Raw genomic sequence first — 23328 nt, forward strand, 5'->3', positions numbered from 1 at the left:
GGATTTAAGCTCTTCTCACAACCTTTCTGCTGATGTGTTTGCAACACAGCCATGATCTGTTCGTGCTGGTACGGGGAGATAGTAGGAATCATGTTCCTGAAATCTCAGTGGGTTCAGCTCAAAGGGGGTTTTGTCTCTGCTGTGTCATGATGATTGGTCAAGATAATCTGAAGAATTGCAACAAAGATACTTTGGAGTGCAGCAACCTTTTCAATTTGATGGTAACAAATGATTCCCATACAACAAATTGCATTGCCAGGTACTTGAACAGCAGTTTTTTGTCCATTCAGGTGTTTGATTGCAGCAGTCATGATTCATCCTGGCAGAATTAAAAGGTCTCTGATTTATGGTTGTATATAGCTGTACCTGTCAAATAGGAGCATGTGTGTGCTGCAGATATCCATCCCAGCCCCTTCCCAGAGGGAAAAGGCACTGCTTAGGTGACGGGGAGCTGTGTATCTGTTCCCAGTTCAGGGCTGATTCCTGTGTCATGTTCATCACAAGAGCAGCAAAGAAATTGAAGATTTGTACCCCAGGCTGTTCCAATCAGTGTCCTCTGGCACAGAAGTGGGATGAGCACCTAGGGGTGGTGCCTGTCAGGCCAATAAGTTAATGTTTTACCAACTAACCAGGTTTAGCAGAACGTGGGCCTTTCTGCATGTGTTTTTCAACTTAAAATTAAGGAGATTTTGTTCTGGTTATAAATGTGAGGACGTAATGCCTGGGGTTTTCTTACGCAGAGTTGGGAGGATGCCATAGAATCCCAGAATGGTTTGGGTTGGAAGGAATCTCCAAAATCATTTCATTGCAAACCCTTCAGCCATGGGCAAGGACACCTTCCACTATTCCAGGTTGCTCAAAGTGCCATCCAGCCTGTCCTTGTACACTTCCAGGAATGGGACATCCACAGCTTCTCTGGGAATCTGTGTCAGGGCCTCACCACTCTCACACTAGAGAATTTCTTCCTTGTTCCTGTTCTGTCCTTGAAATGAAAGATTTCCCCCTTCAATCTTTTATATATATATTTAAATACATACACATAGTATTTCATAGAGTATATAATATAAAATATAAAGTATATTATATACTGTATATACTGTTTCATAGATACAGGATGTATAAACTGAATATATGAATGCAAGGCATCATCAGTTTTTCAGTAGGAAAATACTCATTACTTTTCTTCTTTCCAGTGTAATTTTGGTGTTTGTACAAGTTCTGGTTTTATGTGATGCTGGACAAACTTTTTGCTGGTTTTGGTTGTGTTAGTTTAGTTCTCCTGCAACAAGCTGTGTGGTCTGTATTGACCAGTAGTGTTGGTCTTCATGTTTGACGTACCAAATTTGCGTATCTAAATATAACCTAAGTATCTTTTATCAGTCTAGAGGTGCATTTGGAATAATGCTCTTATCTACCCCAACTCACTTCTCTTCCCAGCTCTGGCTGTGATACACTTGTGCAGTTAAAGTAGAGCATCCCACACTGATGAAAACCAAGGTGTTGCAGTAGGAACTGGAGCACTTGCTGTCACTGTGGCTGCCAAATGATTTCTGTGCTAAACCCTCCTTCAGGAAGCCTTCTACTCGGGATTATCCAAGTCCTTTATTGCTTATGCTGAAATCAGTCTGGAATCTCTGAAATTGTTCATTCCTAAAATTTGAAGGGAAAATAGTTGTGCTTCCTCTGCATCCAGTCACTGGGAGGGAGCAGTGACTGTTGGAGATGGGAATGGGAACGAGCTAGAAATGAGAATTATCTGAAATCAGGAACAAGCACACCCTGGATACTCCTGGATACACAGCAAGGTCATGTTCACAATTCCTGTTTCATCCTGTAGGAAAAGCCTGGCAAGTTAAAACACACTTAATGTTTATCCAGTAGAGAAAGGCAAAGGCAATCAGTCACTTCTGCTTAATCCAGATTTATCTCTAGTTTGTTTTTTTAATGTTAAAATCACAGTCAAGCCAAAGTAAAATAAACCACAGTGGGAGGGTTTGGCTGTAAATATCTCAGGAGCAAGAAGGAAAACATGAAAATGGGGGGGAAATTCTCATAGTTGAAACTGGCTGTAAGATGGGATCATACTTGGGTCTGTATTTATGAGTACACAGAGGTCAAAAATACTGAGTGAAGGATTTTTACATTCAGGTGTCTCAAGTTACTTGTGTGGGTGCAGTGGCTTGTGCATCTTCAGGAGAATGAGAAATGAAGGCAGCTTTGAAACTTGCAGTCACAAATCTGTCATTCTTCAGCATGGTATTGGGAAATTCAGGAAAGTTTAGTATGAGCACAGTATTTGGAGACTGAAACAAGAGGAAGAACACCGAACATCAACTTGAAATAGTTTTTTATGTCTGCCAAGAATAATAATTTTATTTTATGAATCAGTAACTGATGCCTCAATCCAGTGAGTATTTTCCTGTTCAGTGGTAGGAACATAAACAAGAGGTTGTGATTTTTTTGAAATAATGCTACATTTTGGGAAGTGGGAGTCATTCCCTTTCCCTAGGGTGGCAATTATCATGGATTTCAGTTTTGTTTCTGTCTGTGGTACACGTGATGCTTCAGCCCTAGAATAATCATACAAAGCAGTAGTTAATCTGTAACTTTTTGTAGGTTATTACCATAACATCCTTGAATATTTTTCCTTCTCTTGTTAGGACTTTACTTGTATATCCAGTCTGCACTCACATTATTAACAGCACTCCAGTTTTGTTGTAAATGGGAATGAAAATATGCTGGTTTATTTCTTTTCTCTACTAGGAAAAGTATCTCTCAGACCAGGCAGTAGGTAGGATGTGAGGACTGTGCCCTTCTGTTCTCACAAGGACAACCTCCTGCACTGCAATAAAGTTGCTCATAAAATGTGTCCTTTGTGACTGACTGGGCAGATTTTATAGGGCCAGGTCCTTTCAGGTGCTGAATGCTTCCTCCTTCCTCATCCATCTGCATCAGGTATTCCAGCACTCACCACCATCAACACATTTGTGTATTCCAATCTGCTGGAAATCCATCGGGGTGGGCGTTGCTTTGCAGAATTAAGGGCCTACTGGAGAAGAAAGGTGGATCTTGAACACTTTAGGTTGTGGATTTGTTAATTATGGCCTGTATTTTCTTTGGCATAGGAGGTACAGTGTAATTTGGCACTGAATTTTAAGATGGACTATTATTTTTTGCTTTAATTATTCCTTCTTCGTGGGTTTTTTTTCCTCTTTCCTTTCGGACCACAGAGGTGCTGTTTGTTTTATCACTGTGAACTGTTTTGTTTAGCATGTAAGAGAAGATTATATAAATGTTATAATAACTTGATTTATAAGTTCAGAGCTTTCTGTCAAAACAACATGTTCGTAGGCATCCTCCCAGCATAATTTGTTATCTCCCTTTAATCATAATTTTGTTGCATTGAAACAAACAAATGGAATTTAAGACTCTCCTGCAAGATGTCCTATAAGAATTGGCAAATTCTCTCCAAGATAATTTCTTTGTAAATTCCTTATATTGGTAGACATCTTTGCTAAATGCCTTTTAAAACATCAAGATCAATCCGTATGTTTAATATATGCTGTAGAGCAATACATTGTCTTTTTAAAATTAGACTCTGAAAGAACAAATCCAGTTTTAAATTTATGTCTTATATCTGAAAAATGAAGGAAGAAGTATTTGGAATTTATTTTCTAGATGTTTGTCCAGTTCATGAAGACAACTCTGATTTTAGGTTGGTTTTTTTAACATCAGCTGTTGCAGGTGACAGAACTTAACGATGAAGGCAGACACACCATGGAAATAGTTTTAACTTTTTTCAAGTCCTGTCCTTTTAAATGCTAAGGAATTGCATTGCATTTAAATGCTGAATTGCAGTACACAAGGGAAGATGAATAAGGGATGTTTTTCATAAATTACCTTGCCTTATGATATAAATTGGAAGTAAATACAAACTGAACCAGGATTATGTTTATTTTTGGTATTAGTTGTCCACATCTCTGACCTGTGAGTTTCTTTTGATTAATGAAAGAAATGAAGAATCTTGAATTGTAGAGTCTTCCACAGATCGAGTTGGCCGCAGAAACCTCAAGTCTAATGAAGAAGTCCTGAAAGAAATGGAGCTTTCTGACCCTGAGCGTGGTAGGGCATCATTAAAATGAGTGGGGAAATGGGGGTGGGCTGTGCTGCCGCTCCTGCAGTGGAGAAACCACCGGGATCTGTTCTGGAGGGTTTTTTTCTTACAGCTTCACCCTTTCTGTGCCTGTCTCACTTTGTTCTAAGTGTCACAGTCTGTGCAGCTCGAGTTCTTGCTGTGAAAAATACATTTTCCACAAAGAAGGGTGGAACAGGGGTGCTTTCAGTCGCTGTTAACTGACATCTTAAGTAGGGAATTAGTGTTGCCCACTAATGTATCAGAATTTGCTCTTTCTTAAAACTTTCTAAACGTGTAGCATTGCAGTAAGTGGAATATAGTGGCTTGGGGGCTGTTTGTTTAGGGTCTTGATCTTTATTTTATTTATTTATTTATTTTAATTTCTTTATTTTGCCTAAAGGGGTAGAGTAAACCATGAAGTCTCATCAAGTATGCTGCTCTGTACTCTTCTTTGTATTAGCAAAGTGTTCTTCTGTTCACCTCTTAAAGTGGGAAAACTAATTTCCTTCTGGAGTGTGAAAATCATTTGCAGCTCATTTCTTCGGAGCAAATCGTGTTAACTCTTAATGTCTCAAATTTTCCTTTGAGTGGTGTTGTCTTTGACAAAAGAACATAACTGCATTTTAAGTGAGCTTTTCTTGTCGAATTCCTGTCATGAAACTCACTTGCTCAGTGAAATATTCTGCAGCTGATTAAAATGTAATGAAATCATGTTTCTGACAAATGCTGAGCATCTTTAAAGACCATACTTTGACATTTGCAAAATAATGGGAAATAATTAGAGGTTAGTTGTGCTTATGCTGCCTCGACTGTGCCAGGCATATCTCAAATTAACCTTTTCCATTACATTTCATTGTAGTTACTTGTTCTGCCATGTGTTCAAATGGCCTCTGGCCGAAAAGAAGCACCTCATTACCTGTTAGAAGTTCCTATCACCTCTTTAAATTCCGGTGCCTGGCTGGAGACCTGTGGATGGTGCCATGATAGTCGATGATCAGCTATTTTGTTGATTTTGGTGCAAATTACAGGTGCTCGTTCGCTTCCTTGTATCAGATGCAGACAAGCCTTACTTGTTTTCCTGTTCCCAGAGAATTTCATCAACCTCTGCCTGTGTTAAAGATTCTTGGTCTTTTTATTCACATCTGTCCATTTAGTTGGTTAAAGTTGTCTGGGTACCATCTAAGAGTTGATAATTGGCTTTAAAGAAAGAGGTAAAAGAGAAGGTTGAAGGTGGTAATTACATTTGAATTTGTAATACTTGTATTTTCACCAAATTATTTTTGCCTTCTTTAATTATTGCAATGGAATAGTTCTTGTCTCCTACCTGTTCTCTGCCCCTCCTTTGTCTTTCCTCTTCATGTCCATCTGGATCAGGTATTGAAAATCAGTAAATGTTATTTAATCGTTCAGCAGCAGAGGCTTAGAAGTGTCACTTCTAGACTGTGAACCCCAAGAAAAACTAAACCCCCACCAAAACCATAAATAAATAAGCCCAGACTGATTGATTCTGTCTTAATATGTAAAAGCAACACAAAAAATCATTTTAGCAGCGGTAGCAGGAGGACTCAGAGGGAAGCAAGGGCACCGTGGTTGGGAAGAGTGGGTGAGGATGTGCTTGGCAGGGAGGAAAGGGGTAGCAAGTTCTGCAGCTTTGGCAGCAGCAAGGACAAATTATTAAGTTGTTGAAGCAGCCTCTGGTGACAACTTACTTGCCTTTGAAGAATTAACTCAAACCTCTGTGCAAATAAACTCTTCAGAAGTGATCATGTATCAATTTCGTTGCTTCTAACACAGGCATGTCTGATAAACCAGACAAATTCCTTTAATGATATTTGGATGTTAAACTATACATGAGAACTTAAACTGTGTGCAAGAAAATATTTTTCAAACAAACTTTAAAAATATGGCCTGAGTAATGGGACATCTTTCATCTTCTTAGTTGTTTTGTTTTGTTTTGTTTTGTTTTGTTTTGTTTTTGTTTTTTTTTTTTAACATACTTTTATGAACCCTTTAAATGATCAGAATATACTGTGTAGGCTTTTTGGATGTGTTCATAGATGGGCTTTTTCAACAGGGTTGTTTATTTTTCTGATTTGTTCTATAATAAAAATGTTATTTGACTTTTAGTTTTCTGACTTGATGTCAGGCATTTCCAAACCTGGAAATCATCATCTTGCACTGGCATCTGTTGACTTGATAAATGTAGTCTATGAGAAAGCTGCCAAAGCTGTGTATCTGTGTTTTCATCTGAACTTTTTGGAAGCGCCAAGGGTTATATTTGACCTTTGGAACAGGTCCAGGGAAGGACACTTAACTTGATCATGGTGCTGGAGCACCTCGGCTGTGGAGACAGACCAGGAGAGTTGGGGCTGTTCAGCCTGGAGAAGAAAAGGCTTCAGAGAGACCTTGGAGCCCCTTCCAGTGTCTGAAGGGACTCCCAAGAGAGCTGGAGTGGGACTTTGGACAAGGGCCTGGAGTGATAGGATGAGGGGGAATCACCTTAAGATGAAGGACAGGAGGTTTAGATTAAATATTAGGAAGAAATTCTTCCCTGTGAGGGTGGTGAGGCCCTGGCATAGGTTACCCAGAGAAGCTGTGGCTGCCCCATCCCTGGAAGTGTTCAGGTCAGGTTGGATTGCGGCTTGGAGCAACCTGGGATAGTGGAAGGTTTCCCTGCCCCATAGCAGGGGTTGAAATGAGATGATCTTGAAGGTCCCTTCCAACCCAAAGCCTTCCATAATTCTGTATTTCAGCTTCAATAACAGAAGCAAAAAGTGAAGCTTTTATGGATGTTCTTAATGTGAAAAAAAAAAATCCCGTCAGTGATTCAGTCTCTTTGGACACCATCTCTTCTACTTGTGACTCTCACAGGAGACTGTGTGAGCATGACTGTTGCTTGCAGCCTGTCTTTATGGTTCTTCAGTATCTACTGCATTAGAGACTTTTAGAGAATGTTTTAATATCAGTCTATCCATCCTCGTGGATCTTGTAAATACTGCTCAAGCTCTCATCTGGAGTCCTGCCTTTTTAGGTTCCCTTCACAAAGCTCCTGCTCTGCCCCTTCATTATTTTAGTTGCACTTCTCTGGACTTTTGGACAGTGTAGAAGATGTTCTGGAAATTCCATTGAGTTTCCTGTTGAACCTTGGGGCTAAAATAGAAAAAACTTAATCCGTAATTCTCTGCTGGCAAGGGGTTGTGTGATGCTGAAGACAATCACCCCTTGCTTTTAGTAAGCAATGACAGAACCTCTTCCAAGTCACAAAGATCCCAAAGACCCAATTTCAGGCTAAAATTAGTAATCTGATAAATACTGTATTTTTTGTTTGAAATATTTAGTAATTTTATCTGTGCATTTTTTTCTAATGCTAGCTCCTCTTCAGGTTGTGTAGGGATTTAAGTGTTTGTGGGTACTTCTGACCTAGGTACCTCTGACTTGCTGCCTGTTTGTGGTGTGGAAGGTGTATTGTCACAACAGCATTCAGGTTTTGTGCAGAATATTTTCATCCATATTAAAGCACACACACCCCTTGCTGAAGGAGATTGTTCTTCTATTTTCTCTCTACTATGAAGTATTTTTTTTTAAATAAATTCAAGCGTATTAAGAGCACAGATTGCAAATATGTAATAACTCTGCTTCCTAAAGCTTATGTGCAAAGGTGTTTTAATTGCCAGATCCTTTTGGATTGTGTTCTCAGGCCAAGTCAATTCAGCATTTAAAAACTGCATGTGTTTAAGTGCATCCCCCCTCTCCAATTAATATTCCTGTATGTTCTAATAGAGACTTGAAGGAGGATGGATTGATAGCTCTGTGTGTGTGGTGTTGGCTTATGGAGGTGTCTTGTTTGTGTAACACCAACTTAATTTATTACCACCTGCTGTTTCTGCAAATGGTGAGATTGTCGCACACAAATTGCATATTTCATCACTGCGATGGTGGGAATTGATTTATTGTTTCCAAGGAAATAATTGAATAGAAGAAAAATGCACTGTAAAGTAAGTTGCATCTTTATGAGCTTCTTAATGCCTGTCCATGATCAAATATATTCTAAAAAGGTGCAGTAAATTCTTGTGGGGCTAGAGAGAACTGCTGACTTGTTGCCCTCAGGTTTGCCTGAATTTCTCAACCATGAAGATGTTAAACCAGTCATCCCGTCTCCTTTGCTACCCTGCCATGATGAGGATATGCTCACACTGGTGGTTTGGGACCTCAGTGCTGGTGGGTCTGTGCTTGTGTCTGTGCTAATTCACCACGGATGGGCTGTCACAGAACCTGTGAAGACTCGATTTTACTTCTGTTTTTGAAATGTGTAGCAGTTGAATTAGATATTTCTGACCCCATTCCCTATTGTTTGAAATTGGATAACTGTCAGTAACAAATAAATATCTGGGTTATCTCAGGTGGGGTGGGATGGACTAGATAGAACAACTCAAACAGTTGCTTTAGTGGAAGAGGCTGATGTAGGTTTGGGCACAGGCTGTGTTGTATTTACGGCTCGTGTGTTTCAAAGCATGATGAGGTTTTGACCCAGGATGTCTCCTGTCAGGGGGGGTTGGAGAGAGATGAAAATAGTGCCACAGATACCGTGATTGATTATTCCTGTGGTGTTTCTGCATGATTCCTTCCACAATTGGAAGTGACAAAACTGATGAAGCTTAATTGTACTGGAGCTTGTCTTGCTTTAGGGGATTGAACCCACCTCTTCCAGGTTCCAATTAAGTTTTCTACCACAGACCCAATATTTTATCCTTTTAAGTACTAAATTCCACTTTCAGAGAACTCTTTTGAAGGAAGCCCTAAATTAAGTGTATTTCTACTGGTGCATACCAGTTGGAATGGCTTTCTTCCCCTGGTTTAAAAACTTCAGGAAGTAGTGACTCAGTTGGAAGTAGAATGGTCTAATTGCAGCTGTTACCTTCTTCAGCTCAGACGTTTTAACCCTTTCAGTCGTTTGTGTCTCATGCACAAATGACTGAATTTTTTAGCTGATCCACCATACATGTTGGAGATGGTTCTAGGAAAAATGAATTAGTTTTTCTAACATCAGTTCTTTGGTAAGCTGTTGTCTGTCTCCTCTCTCTTTACTGCACACTGAGGAAACACCCGAAGCACACATTCTGAACCCACTTTATATTGTAATTGAGTTACTGAAGTGAGAGCTTTCCCTTAAAATCGTGAATTCCTTATTTCTCAGTACAGTGTAAACGTTGAACTTCAGGACCTGAAGTATATTAGACATGCTTTAATTAATCTAAACTCAAGGAAGGTTCAGTAACCCTGTGTTAGTAGATTAAAGGTAAAAGACTGAAATGCTTTGGGTGGAGGCCAAGGGTATTTTCTTGGATGATGCCAATTTTCAGAGCTTTTCAGTGTTGATGGTTCTATTCAGAGATTTAATGACATTTACTGGAAAACCCTGCTACATACCTCTCAACTTCATTGGAGTTAAAAAGAGCAAAAGCACTGAATGCCCTTCCCTTTAGCTGTGCACTGCACACTACAGAAATCCCAGGTTTTGTGGAGAGAGTGGGGACAAGGGACCATGTCCAAGGGAGAATTCCAGCTGCAGTGGGGTGCTGAGTCCTGGGTTTAGATTCAGCCCTTCACAGCATGTCAGGAGCATCCACCTGGGATGAAGGCACTGGTAGGGAATCCATAAATTGCGTTCTGATACAAAGCAACATGGATTCATTGCTGCTGACTCCAGAAGTCTGAAGAGGGCCCTGATGATCTGTTTGGATGGATGAAGTGTTTTGAATTGCATTTTAAATTGCCTTTTAAAGGCTTTATTATGTTTTGTTGGTTTTGTTATTATTTTTAATAAAAATCTTGAAATGGTCCATACAGTGTATATTTATCTGCTTCTAGCTTGACTTAGCCAGAGTACAGAGTAAAGAATCACTTTTTTCTAAATATTTTTACTTACATTCCAGAGGCAGTTGTTACTGGCTTTGAAAAACACCTGAGCCAGAATAGACCCAAGGAAAGCTTTCTACAGGTCATTGAATTTTGTAATAGGCCACTGTCATGCAATGCAACAGCGAGGCTGTTGTCATGCGGTTCCTCCTGAGCCCGTAAGTGCCTTTTATCTGATGGTTAAAATTATTAAAGGAGGTTAAAAATTAAAAGATAGTTGGAGCACTTTGAATTATAGACTGGGATGGTGTCATTCAGTAACATAAAACCAGGAAGTCCCGGGCAGAATTGAGTGGTGGCCAAAGCCAAATGATGTATGAAGCCTTGATAGCGCATAGCCAGGATACCTCGCTGCTCTCCTCAGATGCCTCCAGTTTCAGGCACTTCTGGCTTTTAATTTTGGAGAAGCACACTTGCATCATCACCAATTCTCATTAGTCTTTACTGTTCTAGAAGGACAGTAAACTCTCCTTGCTTGTATTTGCTTCTTAAGCTGTTTGGCGGAAGAGCTGAGCTGTGTGGATCCTCTTTGGAGCAGTATTTCAGACAGAAGTGTTAAAAAAGATTATTTGAATTCATACAGCTTCCTTCAGTATCTTATTTCAATGTTTGTAGGAGGGGCTGCTGCCAACAAGTAGTGCAGCTTCAAAATACATAGAAATTAATTTAAATCTTTATTTTAAAATTGCACAGTTGTTACTTGCACATTTCTCTGGTGCCTTTTGGAATAAAACTGCACCCCTCTAATTCTCCAGAGCTTGCTAGAAGCAAGCAACAGAAAATGCAAGGGGAGATTAGTGTTTATTTGAATTTCAGTGGCGCCAAGGGACCACAGTGAAAGTTCAGAGTGCTGTTGAGAAATTAGGCAAGCATCTAACTGGATACTGTGTTCTAATTAAAGCTTGTACAGACATTGATTTTCTTGTATTCCCAACACAACTGATGTTTCCTCACTATTTAATTTTTTAATATTAAAAATAGAAAATGGTGCCAACTCCAAAGAGAATTGCTGGTAGTGCAGATTATGTAATGTTACAATAAAATTGGGTTAAACTGAGTGTTTAAAGGTACATGAGGACTTAATCCTGTGGGATTTTTAGTGAGAAGGTTGAGTGGTGTTTTGAATGCAGGGTGGATGAATACAGGACATCTTGGGACACGTGAAAAATTGCTGCTTGGCAGGACAATTGTTTGACCATTGGTCAGTCCCTCGAAACTTTCTCAGTCCCTTCATCCCAAGGTGCACTACCCCAGTAACAGCGACTGTTTCTCTGGCACTCAGCAAAATCCACTCCTTGTTCTTCAGCAGCCTTTGTCCATAGCAGCTGTACAGGGAATATGCTGTTGTTTCATTTAATTTAGGTGATACATTTATTTATTTATATTTTTATTTATTATTGATTTTTAGTCAGTTACACTTGTCTTACATTTACAGGCCCAGGATTGTCATATTGCTTTCTTCACGTGGGTCTTGTAGTTCAGTCTGTCTCTGAATTCCTCCTTCATGCTCCCTTGAACATGTAATCTCCTGAAACATTCTTAAAATTGAAATAAAGGTTCCTATATTGGCAATTCGTATTGCTAAACTTGTTTTGACTTTGCTCTGTATTGTCTTTGAACTGTATTGAGACATAGATTTAGTAACTGTTCAGGCAATATTCCCTGAGGGGAAAAATGGAATTGCCAGTACTGTTTTTCCATTTCATACTGAAACAGTGAGGTACTTGGTGACACGATTTAGACTAAAATAGGTACTAAGAACTTGGTTTTAAAATTGTTTTAATGTGTCTGGCTTTATACTTTGACCTGAGAGCCTTGATAAGTACTTTTTGCTACAAATGCTACACTTAAAAATACATATATTTGGAGGAGTAGGGAGAAAGCAGTGACCAGGAGGGGATTATAAAGAGGCAGCAAGAGAAATAAAAAAATTAACGTGTTCTTGGATGTAGTCATAGCAAATATTACCAAAACCAGTGAACATAGCTGAAAGGCTGGGTAAAGTGGAACAAAGGATTGCTCCTTTTTTCTTCTGCTTTTGAACATCAGCATCAGCTGAAAGAAGTACAAGAAAAATAAACTCAGCAGGGAACAAACAGGGACATTCCAACGTGACTTATGGAAATAGCTGAAATTACTGAATGTCTTTGAAGGCTGAAGTGATGATAAAAGGAAGAAATGGCCCTTCGCCTTTGCCTTTCTTTCTACGTTCTGTCCCTAATTTGAAACCACAAACCTAATGGTTTTCTCCGGGTTTCATACTTAAATGTGTAACAAGATGTTAACATCAAGGAAATGCAGAAAGAACTTGTTACACACCTGGCACATTGGCTGCTTCTCTCCTGTGGCATGGAGGTGTTTGTATCAGTTGATGGAATACCAAAAGTCAGCAATGTGCTGACTCTTGACACAGGCCCCAAAAATACAGGCTTTGTATGGGGATCGTAGTTAAAATTGTACTTAACACCTTTGCTGTCTGTGAGGTTGAGATAGTCAAATTAATATTTGCAAGGTGAGTTACAGCGGGATTTAATACAAGCTGTGAAAATGGATTGAGCTTGAAATGCATGAGATGTTTACTCTCTGATGTGAGATGTATTATGGATAATATGATTTTAGAGTGTGAAATAAATTCTTAATTTAGTTTTTATCGCCAAATAACAAAATTTCAGAGGTTGCAAGGCACCTGTGGAGATTTGTCCAAAGCCTCTGCTCAGAGCAGGGTCAGCCTACAGCAGGTTGCTCAGGACTGTGTCCAGCTGTGATTTGAATATCCACAGATGGAGATTCCACAACCTCTGGGCAACCTGTTGCAGCTTTCAGCCACCTGCGTAGCGCAAAAACTTTCTCTTAATACTTAAAAGGGGAATTCCTGTTTTGTCCCTTCATGCCCATTGCTTCTTGTCCTCACTGGGTACCACTGGGAACAGTCTGGCTCCGTCTTTACTGATACTTTTATACATTTGGAAGATCCCCCTGAGCTTTTCTTCCCTAGGCCAAACCATCCCATTTCTCTGAGCCCTTCCTTGTATTACAGACACTCAAATTCCTTTACTGTTTTTGTGGTCCTTCATTGGACTGTCTCCGTAATGTCCATGTCTCTCTTGTCAGGATGGTAACAGAGCCCAGGAGCCTGGTGAATGCAGGGTCATATTGCTGGCTCATGGTTGGCTTGTTGTCCACCAAGACATCCAGGTCCTCTGGAAAAATACTTTCCAGTCAGTCTGTCCAGTAAAACCGTGTTTTAAGTCTTGCAGAAGGATTATTACACCAGGACCAGAGAATGAAGTTGACTCTGAATTCTTACTGTATTTTTATAGATTCTTAATTTTTCTAATAGATTTTATAGATTCTTTCAGATTTGCATAGGTTTGAATTTAGATGGACCAAGTTATTTTGCAGAAATGCCACCTGGAAGGGGCTTTAGCTCATAGATATCGATGCCTTCAAGCCTAAGATGGGGATCAGAATGTGGAGGTTAAAGAATAATAAGATTTCATGGTATCTACAAAGGACAACATGGAGTGTGAATAATTACAGCTTGGTTCCTTACAACATGAACTTGTTAGTGCTGCATTGTTGGCCATCAGCCAACACTAATAAGATAAAATGTTGTTTATTTTTTTAATTATTTTTTATTATCAAACTGCTGATGTTGAAGACATTATTTGCATTGAAACCATTTCCCTTATGAGATGACTCTACCATCACTTTATTAACCAATTTGCAGTTAATTGATTTAAATATTTTTTAATGACTTTTGACTGTCTCGTTAGTGGAAATGATTTAATTTCTGGGTACTCAAAGCTGGTAGTGAAACGTGACTTAAAACTTTGATTGTGCTACTGGAAGTCATAACACTGACTTTGTTTCTGATATAGTCAGCAAATGTGGGATTGTGTCAGGAGGAGTCACATTGAGAGAAAATGAATTCTAGAAAGATTCAACTTGCCTAAGTCTCAGGTGCTCCCACCACAGTAAAGAAAATCCATCTGAGCAATAATAGATCTTGTGTTGTAGTCTGGTAACAACTGCAGCATCTGAGCAGACCCACTCAGTATCACCAGGCCAGGGCTGGTTTGCTTCACTCCTCCCCCAGTCTTGGAGTAGTCCTTGAGATTACTGAGAAATCTGTGTGATTTCTCTGAAGTGCAAGCACTGGGAGAACAATAGTCTTTCCTCTTGGAAGCTCTAAGGGATGCTGGCGCAGAGCCTTGCATACAAAGGAATTTGACCATGCTTGACTTTAGACCATTAGCCTTTTATACCACAAGATTCAATAAAATACAGTAGAATTAAGTCATAGAATCATGGAATGGTTTGGGTTGGGAGGGACCTTGAAGATCATCTAGTTCCACCTTCCCTGCCATGGGCAAGAGCTCCTTCCTCTAGACCAGGTTGCTCTGTCCAAAATTTATGATTTATGTGTAGTCTAAATCTGCCTTCCTTTGGTGACTGTAGCTTGTCCTGGCCCATGGTAGCACGGACTACCTGTCTATTTAATACCAAGAGGATTAAAGCTACTCATTTAAACCGAGATGTGTGATTGCAGCGTTACACACCAGTCTGGTTTGAATTTAGAACAGCCCAAATAAGCATCGTGGTGTTGTTATCTGAGCTTTCTTTGTACCCGGCAGCTCTTGTAAAATAGTTGTTTAACAGCAGCTGTGTTTTACAAAGTTTTGGCCTGGGGCAGAGTTTTACAGTCGCATTACAAACTCAAACCCAGGGGCTGGTTTTAATGGGAATGTTAATAGGTCCATAACCAGAGATAGGCATGTGTTTCTCTACCTGGAGCTATCAGATTTATTGCTGTTTTGGTGCTTCATAAAATAAGCGTCTGGCTTTTTGAAAGAAGTTGTAAGGAACCAGTGATGATCAAATTCTGCAGGAAAACCGCTGTTCTAATTTTGTGCAGCGGGTTGTTTTACTTTGAAAAACCTCTGTGAAATGCAACCTTGTGAAAACTGACCCTGTACCCGGTACTGTCAGTCTGGTGTCTAATCCACATTTTGATGAATATGGAAACATTATAATAGTGTTTCGGCTGTCCATTGAAATGACACCTTGTAAGAGCACTTCAGTGTGTAGGTACTGGAGTCTTGCATTGCTTTGCTGTTTGCTGCTCCCAAGGGGTGTAGATTGTCCATATTTAAGCTTATGGCTAGACATCTAAATGCTTGGTTTGGTGTTTCCCTGACAGCTTTTCTTCTCCCTGTTCTTCAGCCACATAAAACCTGATGAATGTGTGTAGTAAGTGGATGGAGTGTGGTGAATTAATACTAAAGCGGGCATTCTTTTGGTTCTCCTCTGGGAAAAAATGACTCATTTTGCTTTGTGTTGTAGTAATTCTCCCTGCTGTCTACTTATGTAAACTTTAAATAAAGCTCAGCAGTTTCACCAGTGACCTTGAGGTAGGGTGGGTTGTTCTGAAGGCTACAGAGCGTCCTGCTCAAGGTCAGCGGCCTTGTCTGAGCCTGAAAACCGCAATTTCATTCTGAGCAATTGGACTGTTCATCTGCCTGAATTTGTCCTGGTGAAACTCCTCACCCTGCGGACCTTTGGGGTTTAGCAATGGCTGTTTTAACTTTACAGGAAAAGAGTCCTGCCGTTCGGAGCTTGCACGGTCTTGTTGTTTTGGTGTCAGTGTGCCAGAGGGGAGATTTTTGTGCCTGTTTCAGCTTTAAAGTCGGTGTTTGTGTGAAAACAGCTCGTGGGCTGCTTTGGTGGGGAGAAGTCAAAGAGTTGCTGAGGGGCTCCCGGCATTTTCAGATCTGCCTCTGTTCGTGAGAGGTGAAGAGGAGGAGAGGCTTTAATGCGTGCCTGAGGTTGGCTTAATTCATTTGTATTGATGGCCAGAAAAGAGGAACGACAAAGCTGTGATGGTTTCTTGAGTTTTCACCGAAGTAGGAAACTCTGGCAGGTGGAGGAAGTCCATCAAGGGTCAGACACTGTGGGAGTGTTCGGAGAGCCTCCTTGGCTTCTTACCATCTTCCCTGAGGGCAGGACATTAGAGGCCTTTTGTCTGTCTGGTGTAAGTTCTTAGTTCCCGTGGATGAACGCAATTCAACCATTTATTCAAGAGGTAAAGACATCCTGCCCAGACGGGCTGTTGTTTCTTCTTTATCTGGTGGATCGGAATTAGATAGATGCTTAAGACTTCCAGTTGGGTTTTAGCCTCGCAAATGTTGTTATCTACAGTCTGAAGATTTCAACCCTAGATATTGCTGGTGCTAATACCTGTTAGCTGAGCTCATGGTGTGTGTGGCTGGTGTTATCACCAGCTGCTGCTAGAGGGGAGACGCTCTCCCTTCAGCCTGATCCCGGCTGCTTCTGCTTCTCTTCTGTTAGGCAGCCGTGGCATGAAACTAAGCCAGTCCTGGAAGCCAGATCACCTGGGGTTTTGTTTTGATTTTTTTTCCCCCCCGATAGTTTTTTGAGCCAGTTTTTGGGGAGGTCAGCAGAGCACCTTGTCAGGTGGCAGGGTAGTGGCTGAAGCTCTGAGGAGCAGCCAGGCATTACAGGATCTCAGGTGGAAACAGGGGTCTCTCTTGTGCCTCTCAGTGAAGCAAACCAGGGCTCAGGCGTTCAGTTTACTACCAGGAAAGCGTTCAGAGCGCTATGCCAAAAAGATCAAGTTTAGTTTATTTTTAACTTCACGTTTTCAAAACTGCCTCCCCACTGGCTGCTCGCTGTGAAGAGGAGGAGGTAGAGAAAGCTCTGTGCACTTGTCCAAGCCCTGGAGCAGAGCCCTGCAGTCCTTTGCTCTCTGCAGCCAGCAGACTGGAATGATGCTCTAGACTGGCAGGCAGGGAGGAGGTACTCTTTGCTCTTTTTTTCTTGGGCTGCATTGATTTCGCAGACACCATCTGCTTGTGGCTGACTAATTAGGAGCAGTAGCCAAGAGGCAATTTTCTTCTTTCTCCTTTGACATACAGACTCATACCACGGTCTGTGCCTTTTGCCATCAGGTTGGTGGAAGATAAAACTTACCCACTTGTTCAGGAATTGCTGAGAGGAAGGATAGCTGTGTTCTTAATGGTTCCACACTGAATAGTGAACTTAGATCCTGAATGGTTTTGTGCCCCACTGGTTCCCAAACTAGCACAAAAGGAATGAAGCTTTCAGTGTTTCAGCCTTGAAACAGGAGAGCCTGGTGTTGGCATGTGGCTTCTTAGTGGAGAGCTTCTAAGAGGTTCAGTGCTGGGGTTTCCTTATGCCTCTTTAGAGGCTTGCTGTGGGACCAGACTTGGCGTATTTTCAGGATGAAAACTCCTGTTTGAACTAAAAGCTGGTATTTGGCGTTGAAGGCTTTGTCGGGGACCTGGGTTAAGTCACTGAGAAATGAATGGAAGAGGTTTTGCTAAAGATACCACTTCTATAAATAACTGTGGTGTTCAAGTTCAGATCACTTGCTCCAAGAGGCTTGCAGTTTCTCTGATAGTCATCAAAGTAGGTTTCCATGTTTGCAGATATATAAATACTTCAGTTGCTTTCCAAAAAGGAAGTGAGTCTTCATGGTTTTCTGGTAAATGCCTTGTATGAAGTATAAAATCATGCATAACTAAAATTAATTTCTTTCTTGTTTCCCTAGAATATGACAGATACCTAGCATCTAGCAAAACCATGGCAGCAGCTTACCTTGACCCAAACTTGAATCACACCCCAAGTTCAAGTGCAAAGACTCACTTCAGTACTGGGATGGAGCGTTCCCCAGGGGCCATGGAACGAGTCCTAAAGGTTTTCCACTACTTTGAAAACAGCAGTGAACCGACCACGTGGGCCAGCATTATCCGGCATGGAGATGCTACTGATGTCCGAGTAAGTCCGATTTTAGCATTCTTATGCCATCTTTAGCTTAAGTGTTATCGTAAAGAAGGGGAGGTAAAAATCTGGAAGAAAACAAACAATTTCCATGTTTTATTTTCAAGCAATCTTGACCTGTTGTACATTTTGAGTAAATTCAGGAGCTTTAAGTCGTACTAACCTGTGTGACACCTCACAGTAGGAATGAGAGCTGGGATGAAAGTGACATTAAATGACATTTTGCATGTTTTAAAGAAATGATAAGAAACGAATGTGTTTAATTGTAAGATGTGTGTATTTACGTGCTTAAAATGTTTAAGTATAATGCATATCATATAGGAAAAGAAGTACTGTTTGAAAGCTTATTGCCCCATAGTGTGGGAAAATGGAGCTCTGAAGAATCCCTTTTTTCCCCCGAGAAAGTCTGTTTGTCAGTCCTCTCCTCCTGGTAGTCACCTGCTGCTTGTATTTTTGCAATATTGTCCTTCAGTTCACCTATGGAAAAAACCCAAAGATTGTGACTTTTTAAAGAATAAGTGTCTGTAATCTTTGAGTTCTGTGGAAATGTTGTATATGCATGAAAACACTTCATTGTCAGCTTACATCCTCTCTAATGCTGAGATCGTACCTTCTCTGCATTTATCTTTGAAATATTTGAGGTATCTAAACTGTAATGAAGCCCAGTTTAACGTGTCAAAAGCTTTTGTGGTTTGCTTGTCTTTTTAAGTATCCTTCAAGAGCACAATCTTGCGGGGTGGTAGGTGGTGTGTGGGGTTGTTTTCTGCTGTGAGGTATTTGCTGTAGAAGCAGGTCCCCATCTGCTCCTTCCTTCCAACAGTTCTTCAAATTCCACTGCAAAGATGTGATTCTGCAGGAAGGAGAGAGTTGTCACTGAGTGAAGGAGACTTGCTTTGTCTTTTGCCCTCTTAAGTTTCCTTTGTGCAAACGAAAATGAATTTTAAAAAAACTCCTAAAGAGTTTTGGGATTGGAGGTCTTGTGATCTTGATCCCAGACCTTGTGAAATCCAGGGATTTTCACTGGTGATGATCAGAAAATCTGTCTTTTGTCAATTCAATAAGCTCCTGTCTGTGTTCAGGGATAATTTGGTGTGTGGACAGGTCAGAGGTTCAACAATAGGAATCATTGTCATCAATTGCATACATTTCTTTGCGTGGAGTAGTTTTTTGGGTGCCACTTGAAACATTTTTGCTCCCTGACTCAAGTATTAATGGATGCTATCTCTAATCTGATTGATTTGTTTTATAAAGTGCATTACTTGGTACAAGAGGAGAAAAACTATGTCTCAGTACGTTTTTAACCTTGCAAACATCTCCTGTGGATAAATGTCCAGGGCTCTTACTGTGGTGCTTGAATGGAGGCTGTCTTGCCAGAGACGTATGTAAAACCCTGGAAAACAAAAGCAGAGATTAAATCTGTTTTTTTCCAGCTCAGGAATACCTGTGGTTATGGACTCTAAGGATACAAAACTTGGAGTTACTTTAAGAAATTCAGTGCTGAGTTCAGTTGGCAGTTATATATTGTTTTTTTAAAGCAAGAATATGCCATTTTTTAAATAAAAACAGGATCAAAAGAACGGGCATGTGGCAGTTACTTGAAGCTTGCCTTAGTTTTTAATTTTTACATGTACTTTTAATTGGATGGATGTTCCCAAAAAGAACGGGAGTTTTGTATTGTTCTGATGGGTAGCTGTTAAACTTCCTTCTTCTAGCAAATGTCCTTCTTTTGTTATTTTGTTAAACTGGGACAGTGACTGTTGCATGTGAATGTGCAGGTAGTAAAGGTCTAGCACTGATGTATTACCATGACATTTATTTTAGAAACAGTAAACCCTTGTTGGAGTACAAGCCTACATTCCATTGGAATGACTGCTGTTCGACCAAGCTGAATAATTTAAGATTAAAATAGCCTGTAAGGTTTTTATGCCTCCTTTTGTCTGCCATTTCTTCTGATTTACAACCTGAGGGTGGAGACTGGAGCTGGGTTTGTTTCCAAGGAGCTCTGAAGGACTATTCAAAGGTGAATGTCTTTGAGACAGCTCTGCAATTAAAAGGAAGAGAAAAAAAGGTCTTCCAAGACTGCTCCCTGGTCAGCACAGCTGCTGCGGGGATGGCTGGGGAACATTTCCAGTATTTGGGGTACATTCCCAGTGTTAGAAGTCAGACTTGGTCTGAAATCTCCACATGAGCCAATTGAAGGTGTTACTGCTGCTGAAGCCAGAGGACTTTGTGGAATGTACCAGGGAAAGTAAAGTTGGAATTTTCTTTCCTGATTTGTGGTTCCTAACATCTTCTAACAAAGTGTGGTTTGCCTGTGTGAATGAAGGATGTGTTTGACAGTCGAAGGAGCGTTGAAAGCCCTTTTCCTCCCAAAATAAAAAAAAAAAAAATAAAAAAAAAAAAATAAAAAAAAAAGAGAGGCAAAAAAAAGATAAGATATCCTAAGCATAGAGTAGAAAGTGATTTAGCTGTATACTTTCTACACAATACCTCGGTCATGAAGGGAAACACTTTCCATTAAAACTCAGGTGGTTAAACTCCTATGACCAGAACTCGGCTTTTTGTAGGAGTCCCTTAAAAGGTTGGACTGTGATATCCTTGCTGTTTGTCTTAAAATATCTTTCGCCAAGACAACAGTATGGTTACATGTAGACTTTGCTTTGAGAAGAACTTTGGGCTGTGGACCTCTGCTTATTCTGGATGGATTTAGTCCCTCAAAGACAGCTGTTTCCTCAGAGGGATGAAGGCTGTGCTCTGCAGCTGATGCAAGAGCAGCTTCTCAATTCTGGGAAGTGCTTTCTTGGATTTCAAAGAACTGGCATGCTCTCTGTAATTACCCTCCTTGGTGTTATACTAAAGACATGCTTCATTTCCAAAAGAAAGAAAAGGCTTTTATGAATGTGCAAATAGTGGTCTCCTCCTGTGAATGTGTATGTAGACACAGCCAAGCATTTGCCAGGGGAAGAAAGGTTGCTTTTCTTCGCCGTTTGTCTTGGTATGGCTTGTTTGGATGTGGTATCTAGGTGCTTATGCACAAAGGGATTTCCAGGCTTCGGGCTTGGAGAGAATTCTCTGCCCGGCTCACAGCCCTCAGGTGCGGCATGTGAGGAGGTAGGTGTAGCTGAGATGGAATTTTTTGGTCTCAAGTGCACTCTGAAAGTAAACACTGCCACCGGGTCTTGATCAGCACTTTGGAGAAAAGCACCTCTGTTTTCAGGTGTGGTTGAAGCAGAATTGTAACCATATTTAAAAGCAAACAAACCAATGCATGTAGCAGATTGAGTGGGTAGAGAAGCTCTGTGATTTTTAGGAAGCAGGCATTGGAAAACTTTGTGAGTCCTTACAGGTGACTTTTGGTGAAGTGCAGATCTTCTGGGTGGTCTCCTTTTCCACCCCAGAGGTGCCCAGCTTGCATTGATTTACACCTTTTTAAAAAGTTGCAGCCTTTAAAGCTTGTCCTTCATTCTTAACTAGTAGCTGTGAGAAGACATTATTTGTGTGGAAATAACAACCACAAATCTCAAACCAGGTTATTGCCAGACATTCCTTAATTCTCAGAAAGTTTTTTTTCTTCTGATTTTGTTACACTGTCTAAAACCTAAGCTGGATAGAGATAGCATTAGATTTGGCAGATTAGTCCTTATTTTTGTAGTTGGAGAGAAGCATGGTTAGAGCTCTTGAACAAATAAAGATAGTGTTGGGGGGTTCTCTTAACCTGTTCTCAATTCAAATGTCTTTTTCTTCCTTTTCTATGCAGTACCACCTTGAAATGTCAGCTTCCTTAATGCTGACAGAATAAGAACTCAAAAAGCTGAATTTAAAAAGTGCATCCTTAGGTAAGGGGAAGGATATTACCTAACTTAAAACCTAAATGCAAGGAGCATGCCTTGGCTACATCCCATCCCATTTGTGAAAAGATTAGAGCAAATTCATCAGCTTCCCTACCCACCTGCAAGATCTTACTTCTCACAGGTAGAAGGCATGTGTGCAGGTTGGAAGTTTGTGTATTCCAGTCTGTTCCCTAAGCTGTGCACTTCAGGGGAAGGGCTGATGCACATTCAGCTGGGTCTTCACTAAAGCAGTTAATTCAGTTGCTTTACTGTGTTCTGTGTGCTCCCTCTTCTTTCCTGTTTGCCTCTCTCATTCAATCCATGCTGTACTTTCAGCTGTTGGTACAAGAGAGCAGAGTATTTGATTGGAGATGCAGTTTGTGGTGGAGGAATGGAAAGGTCCTGTAGTGCAAAGGTCTGCAATTCAAATGCTCCCCTGGTTAAGACACGTGTTTCATCTGGCAGCTGTGCCAGCTTCCTTCTTGCTGTTTGTTTTCTCATGCTACCGCTGTAGCTGTGCTGGCATAGGTGGTGTGACTGTTTTGGCAAACTCAATCCGAGCTAAAATGAATAATTGTTTTGCTGTTGTTTTAAATCCAGATCAGTTCTGTAATCTTGTTAGCTGCATTGTCTTGCAGACTGACACAGCTGAGAAGGCTGGGGGAAGCAAGGAAATGCCTGTTTATGCTGGCACCGTGCACCACGAGGGGATCGAGTATTAAAGCCTTATTGATGAACATCCCTTGTCATCCACAGCAGCATTCCTGGTTTTCAGGCATTTCCCAAGAAGAATGTTGCCTGTTCTGAAAAAGGGCAAGAGGCTTGTCAGTCCTGCCTCAGTTCCAGATGTGATTCCACCCACTCACCTCCAGGTCTCTCCCTCTTTTTCAAACCCATGTTATTTAGAGCCAGTATCTGAACAAAAGGTGCCAGACATCTACTGTGGCTACTCTGGAGCACATCTGGGCTACACAATTCTGATTCTGACTCATTGACAGTAGCCAGTAGTTGAACTTGCTGCTAACCAACTGTGGAATGGCCAGATGTTCTTTATTGCTCCCAAGCAATATTTTTGTTGTTTTTTGTTGTTCCTCCTTTATTGTTCCTCCCAAGCCAGGAGCTTGAAGAGCTGAAGGAGAATGGGCATGGAGTGGAGCTGCTCTGGTGTGTCTACTGCAATCTGTAAAGGAGATGCAAATATATAAATTGGGTAACTTTTGATCTACTGGGTTACTTTTTAAAAATAGGTTCATACTACATTTAAAATAGATTCTTACTAGATTTAGTAACGGGGGAGCAGCTTGGTTACACAGATTTCTGTGGAAAGAGGCTGTGAGCGCTGGCAGGAGTCAAAGCTGTGTTAGTATTTCTGGTGAAGTCAGCTTTACAGCAATGGTTGCATTTTCAAATCTCATTTCTACATGTGTACAATGATATATGTGCTTTGAGGCAGTGGAACTATTTGGTGTATAGAAGCAGCGATTCTAACATCAAATAGGTACGTGTAAAAATTTATGAAATCGTTCCTGGTCTAGTATAAGAGCTGAAAAATTGGTGCAATTTAGCTTTTTTTCCTTCCTTTTCTCTGCTGTGTGCCTGCATGAATTGTACCAGAAAACAAGG

At 40.7% G+C, this 23328-nt stretch overlaps 1 protein-coding gene across 9 annotated transcripts in view; it reads left to right on the forward strand.

Moving 5' to 3' along the window:
- The window catches only part of PTK2 (protein tyrosine kinase 2), a 190839-nt gene that overhangs the window by 65457 nt on the left and 102054 nt on the right, over positions 1 to 23328 (forward strand). For all 9 annotated transcript variants that reach the window (XR_010719326.1, XM_066175437.1, XM_066175413.1 and 6 more), the window contains one exon: positions 17646 to 17872. Coding sequence is in view for 8 of the 9 variants with exons in the window: in XM_066175428.1 (XP_066031525.1) it covers positions 17646 to 17872 (227 nt within the window). In the remaining variant the exon portion in view is untranslated. The remainder of the gene's footprint in view (positions 1 to 17645; positions 17873 to 23328) is intronic.

This window comes from Chamaea fasciata, unplaced genomic scaffold, assembly GCF_029207755.1.
Source record: "Chamaea fasciata isolate MVZ Bird 193981 ecotype frontalis unplaced genomic scaffold, bChaFas1.0.hap1 SCAF_1, whole genome shotgun sequence".
NCBI lineage: Eukaryota > Metazoa > Chordata > Aves > Passeriformes > Sylviidae > Chamaea > Chamaea fasciata.